This window comes from Choloepus didactylus, chromosome 10, assembly GCF_015220235.1.
Source record: "Choloepus didactylus isolate mChoDid1 chromosome 10, mChoDid1.pri, whole genome shotgun sequence".
NCBI classification, from domain to species: Eukaryota; Metazoa; Chordata; class Mammalia; order Pilosa; family Megalonychidae; genus Choloepus; species Choloepus didactylus.
In genome coordinates, this window is record NC_051316.1 from 102,792,718 (window position 1) to 102,798,717 (window position 6,000).

The window sequence follows — 6,000 nt, forward strand, 5'->3', positions numbered from 1 at the left end:
AAAATTAGCTGCAGGACAGTGTGTCAGATACATTGCAGGCAGTCTGAGAGGTGGTTCAGGGCACTGGACTAACCGCATCTTGAGGGGCGAATGGGAACTAGTCAAACCATGAAGGGGCAGAAGCAGTATTCTGTTGGAGGGCCTCACAGGCGCACTCCCTGAGACAAGAGGGTACTGAGTATTCAGGGACTTGCCTAGGGCATGCCGAGGCTTTTGCTATGAGGGATGAAGTGGGAGGAGTAAGTAGGGACCTGGTCACCCTGGGGCCTTGTGAGCTAGACTCAGGAGTGAGCAGCGGGGACTGATGGGTCCATTTGTTTGTTGCAAGATCCCTGTGGCTGAGCATGGAGGGCCAGGCAGTGGAGAAAGCCCTTTGGGGCTGCAGCAGTCTTCCAGATGGGCAGCAGTGAGGCCTGATGAGGCCAGGACAGGGCCCTAGAGGAGGGGAAATGGTTTTGAAAGATAGTAAGGAGGTAGACTCTGCAGAGGGATCGATATCTGGGGAGGGGTTTGGGCCTAGGGATTCATTCACTGATAGAGAAAGGGAGCACTGGAGGGGACCTGGAGGGAGATGGTGCCAGTCTTGGTTTTATTGGAGGTAGCTGTGGAACATTTGGGTCAAGCTCTTAGAGTGGCAACAGGGAGGGAAGTGATGCCTTTGTACAGACCCTGATTCCAAGAGAACTTAGAACGCATTGCACTGACATCTCTCCCCCTCAGCAGACCTGAAGTCACAGGGCACATGAAGTTAAACCCACTTACAGAATAGGAAATTTCAGAAGTAGGCAAAATTAGGTTCAGACGGGTTAAGTTACTGGGGCAGATCTGGAGAGCAGAACCCAGGTCCCCTCATGTCTAGGTCAGTGTGGCATGGAATTATTGAATGACCGGAGTTCAAATCTCCACTCTCCTGTGTGACCTGGAATAAATTACATCCCTCTCTGTGTTTCAGATTCTGTGTTTCTAACCAGAGGTAATAATTCCAGAGAACTCAGAATTGTCAGATAGACCTGGGTTCTCATCCTGACATTGTAAGAAGTGCCTCAGCTTTCTCATCTGTAAAATGGGGATGCTGATGGTACCTAAACTTGATTGTACTTAGCACAGTGCCTGGGACAAAGTAGGTGCTCGACAGGTGTTAGTTCTCTGCCTCTTTCTTTCCATTAGGTCAGACTGAATGCTTTGTATAGAGGAGGGGACAAACCATTAATAGGAGAACAACAGACGTTTCATAGCATTCCCCATCTCTGTAAGATATTATCACCCATCTCTGAATCTACAAGGCCTGGCACATGGGGCTTGGCTCAGAACAGGGTGAGGGCCTTGCACAAGGTCGCACAGCTGGTGGTTGGCCTGGGCCCTGTGACTCCTCCTGTGGCCGACTTTGCAGCTAATCCAGATGTGTCCAGTCCTTGACAACTCCCCAGCGTCTCACAGGCCTCACAGGTCTGTTTCAGCTAAAAGGACGAAGTAAAAGTCAGCCTAGTGTCCCCTCCTCCCCCTTCCATGCCCGGTGATTGGTAAGAACATGGGCCCAGGGCTGGCCCCTGCACAGGACAAGCTGAACACTACACCTCCTCCCAGAGTCTTTAGGGAAAAGTAAGGACCTCTGGGACCACCTGCTTCACTTGCAGGCCTCAGGTTCTCATTGGCAAAATGAGATCTGGAACGCAGAACCCAGGTCCCCTCATGGCTAGGTCATTGTGGTATGGAATTATTGAATGACCAGAGTTCAAATCTCCACTCTCCTGTGGGTCCTGGAATAAATGACAAACCCCGATATGTCAGACCCCAATTCCAGGAGAAGTTAGAATTCATTGCACTGACTTCTCTCCTCCTCAGCAGCCCTGAAGTCACAGGGCTCTTAACTTGGACCTTCACATATGGTCAAATATGGATTTGCTTGGAGTGGGGCAAGCACATGCGCGCATGTGCGCGCGCACACACACACACACACACACACACACACACACATACACAGCTGCTTCTCCAGAGGGCCTAGGAAGCTAATGTGTATGGGGAGCTTAGTCGGGCACCAGGCCTCTACCCTGCCTTCCACCATTGTCCTTCCAGACCTACAGGTGAGCCCCAAAGATACTTCAGATCCAAGAAGCCACGAAGAGCCTCATTTTGTCTTTTATAAAGGTAGCACACTCTACCTTCTGGTATCACTATGAGGTTGCGGCTTAGCATGAACTTGAAGAGGTGTTTCTGGCCCACCCTTTCTTCTTCAGATGGATTATTAGGTCCTTGGGTGTGTGATGGGACAGGTGGGGTCTTTATACCTCTCTGTCTGGTCTGAAGGCTTCAGGGTTACCCACACATCTGGGCTCTGGGGTCGGGGTGTAGGGACGTCTCCTTCCTGCACTTGGCTTTTATTCTGTCTTCCTGGACATCTGAGTCTAATCATCCTGTTTTCCACTCTCTCCACAGTGGCCGTAACCCACAAAATCCTTCGGAAGGCCAGAGGAAATCTGGAGGTAATGCCCCTTTGAATTTCTTTCAAAGCCATTTGAGGGTAGGGATTACAGGGCCAGAAATGACTTTTTGTTTTAAATTCAGTTATTGGGATATATTCACATACCATACAGTCATCCGTGGTGTACAATCAACTGTTCACGGTACCATCATATAGTTGTGCATTCATCACCCCAATCTATTTTTGAACATTTTCCTTACACCAGAAGGAATAAAAATAAAAGTAAAAATGAACACCCAAATCCTCCCTGTCTTCCCACCCTATTTTTCTTTTAGTTTTTGTCCCCATTTTTCTACTTATCCATCTATTCACTGTCACTGGATAAAGGGAGTGCGATCCACAAGGTTTTCACAGTCACACGTTCACCCCTTGTAAGCTACATTGTTATACAGTCATCTTCAAGAATCAAGGCTACTGGGTTGCAGTTTGATAGTTTCGGGTAGAAATGATTTCTTTTTAAAAATTAAGTTGAAGGTGAAACCAGGGAACGTGTCCTCCTCAAAGATTTATATTGTTCTGTTAGCAGTACATGAAAAGTTTCACATTATCATGTTCATGTTATCAGTGGTTCTAATTTTTATGCTGGTTTTACAAGGGGAAATAAGGTGAACAGTGCTAGGCACATAGTGGGCATTTGATAAATATTTCTTGAATGAATGAGTATACTCTGGCCTCATTATCATTTTAGTTTTGTAGATATTTACTGATCAAACAGTATTCTTTGAAAGCAGTTTCAGATTAACAATTTCACCTTTAACTCTGTCAGAGATCATACTCCCGAAAACCTCCACTGGACCTAAAATTCTTTTTTTTTCCCTCCCCTTTCCCAGCTTAGGCCCGGGGGTGCCCATCCTGGAACATCCAGTCCCAGCAGACCAGGCTCCTAAGGAGAACTTTCAGCCAATAAAGCCGGTGGTTCCCCCACTGAGGTCTCTCATTGTCTTTGTTATAAGTGTGGTTCTTCTTTCTTGTGGAGGAAAGGGCTGTTTAGACAAATCTATTTTTTCCCTCAATATTTTCTCTCCTAATTTTGATTTAAGGGTTGTTGTAAAACAAGGTAAAGGTGCTCTGCAATGGGGTTTTACAAAGGCTTTGAGCATTTGGGATCATGAGTAGGTTCCAGGGCGTTTCTGCTGGGCAGTTCTGTGGCACCACTCTGCCCTGGGCTTGCTTAGTGCCTGGCTGGTGCTGCAGTTAGAGGATTCCACTGAAATGACTGATTTCGTTTCAGCTTTTAATATCACTTATTTCCTGTGGAGCTTCAAAGCCCAGGTCCCCAGCCCCCAAGTAGGGAGGTTCCCAACTCCCGAGTGAGGGTCCCATCACCCTCAGACACTGCCCTGAACTCTCACTGCCAAGGCAACTTAGGTGTCTGGAGGAGAACAACTCTCCATGCAGTGTGGCCAGAGGTATCAAAGTCTCTTCCTGGCATATACTCAGCATCTCACAGCCACGTTGCATAGCCCTGCTCTGGGATGGGGCTGGTCCTGAATTAGGAAAGAGCAATTAGGGGAGACCCAGGGCTGGAACTTGGCATTTACTATTGCCCCATGATGACCGCGATCCATCCACTTGGCTGTCCCCATTGCTGCCTAGTGCATTTGCTTGCTTCAGCTCTGCCATTGACCTGATACTTAATTACCCTTAACCTTTATCTTGAGCTTCTTGACAGCCCTGGGAGGTAAGCGGGGGGTAGGGCTTACAGTTCCATTCACAGATGAGGAAAATGAGGCCTAAGACTGCTCCAGAGTCCCCCACCAAGCAGTTGTACTTTGACATGACACAGAACTGCTCAGCTCTGCTCTTTGCCTCCTCCCCTCCTCCAAGTGCCACATGCCTGGTGCCAGCCTGGCAGATGGTCCTCGTTTCATGTTGCCCATGGTTGGGAGCATTTTGAATCCTGACTCAGTCTCCCTCTCTATCCATTTAGATGACCCCTTAGTTTGCTTTTCCTTTGGAATCACTTATTCCTGCATTTCATCCTCTGACCATGACCTCCTGTCCTTCCAGCTTGCTTGCTACTTCATCCCCTTCTCTGCTTTGACCTCTTAGAGACCCTGGTCTTAGGATCTCTCTGCTTTTTTCCCTATCCATCAGCTCCTTTTCCATTAAGTTTCTCTCAAATCTCGTTTCCCCCACCTGAATCTGTCCTCCACCCTGCAGCAGCCAAGGTGTTCAGAAAAATCATGCCTCTGACCAGGAAGCTCCTCTGCCCAGAATATTTTAGCCATTTCTTCCTGTTACCTGCAGATTCAAGCCCAGTCCTCTAACACAGTTTACAAGAACCTCTGGTCTAGTCCCTGCCAGCACCTCAGCTTCCTCTCTCCTCCCCTTACACTCCATATTCCAGGCAAATTGAGCTGTCTTTAGCTCATTTATAGGCCCCATGCTGCTCCTCCCAGCCTTGGCCCTGGTGCTCCCTCTCTGAAACACTACTCCCACCCTTTCTTTTTCTTGTTAGTGTTTAGTGGTCCTTCTGAAGTCCATTTCCCTTCCTTTGGGAGGTGTTTCCTGACCCCCAGTACTGGTAAATACTGTCCCTTCTCTCTGCTCGTGTTGCCTCCCACTCCCTCATTGTAAATCATTCTCCCCTAGATTGAGCTCCTGGAGAGCAGAGTGCCATGTTTACCACGGTCTCCCCAACACCTAGCCCAGTGCTTGGCACATGGAAGGTGATCAGGAAACAGCTGAGTGAAGGGGACCAGGCCCTGGGAGCCTGGGAGTGGGCCTGAGGAGGTGGCTCTGGAAACCCAGCTGGCTCTTCCCTTCAGTTCACCCACACCTTTTTAGGAACACTATAATTCCCAAAGCAAAGCAAGTTTATTTTTCCCCCCAGTTTAGAGTGGGTGGATTTATTCCCAACCTTGGGTTAATGAATGCTCGCTCTCTTCTCAGAGGTGGAGAGGCAGCCCGGTTTGTTTGGGCTGGATGAGGGCCAAGAACAAACTCTGCAAATAACAATTTGGACCTTGAAAAAAAGCTCCATTGTCCCTGGCGAGTTAATTTTACCAGCAGCTGAATACAGCAGGCTCTTGAAGCAGTAATCAGAAAATGCATCAATTTCCCGATAGTGAAATTAATCACCACGTGTGCCTGAGGAGCCTCACCTGAGAAACAGTTGCATGGAAAAAATATTTAGGGGGTGAGGGAGTGGGGAAGGGGCCTCCAGGAGCCCTGCCTTGGGAATGGCATTTGATTGCACTTCAGGAGGCTAATCTACACACTTTGTTCTCGTGAGCCTTAAGGTTAAAATCATTCCCCTTCCCCTGCCGGGCCAGTGCCCACCTGGATAGTAGTAATCACACTGCACCATCTTGTTAATCCTCCCCACCCCATCCACTTTGCAGATTAGAAAAGAGAAGAGTGGAGAGTGGCAGAAGCTCTGCAGCCAGAATTTGAACCTGAGTCTATCAAAACCTGCTTTCTGAACCTCTGGATGATCAGGTCTCCCAAATGCTGTCTGTCCCCAAAACTGCAGCCCTTCCCTCCATTACAAAATATTCTCACCCTACTGAATTCCT

At 48.4% G+C, this 6,000-nt stretch overlaps 1 protein-coding gene across 10 annotated transcripts in view; it reads left to right on the top strand.

Moving 5' to 3' along the window:
- The window catches only part of CDK5RAP2 (CDK5 regulatory subunit associated protein 2), a 218,220-nt gene extending 214,817 nt beyond the window's left edge, over window positions 1-3,403 (top strand). For all 10 annotated transcript variants that reach the window (XM_037850920.1, XM_037850926.1, XM_037850923.1 and 7 more), the window contains 2 exons: window positions 2,434-2,480; window positions 3,310-3,403. In XM_037850920.1, coding sequence (XP_037706848.1) covers window positions 2,434-2,480; window positions 3,310-3,366 — 104 coding nt within the window. In that variant the 3' untranslated portion in view covers window positions 3,367-3,403. The remainder of the gene's footprint in view (window positions 1-2,433; window positions 2,481-3,309) is intronic.
- Window positions 3,404-6,000: the final 2,597 nt, after the last annotated feature.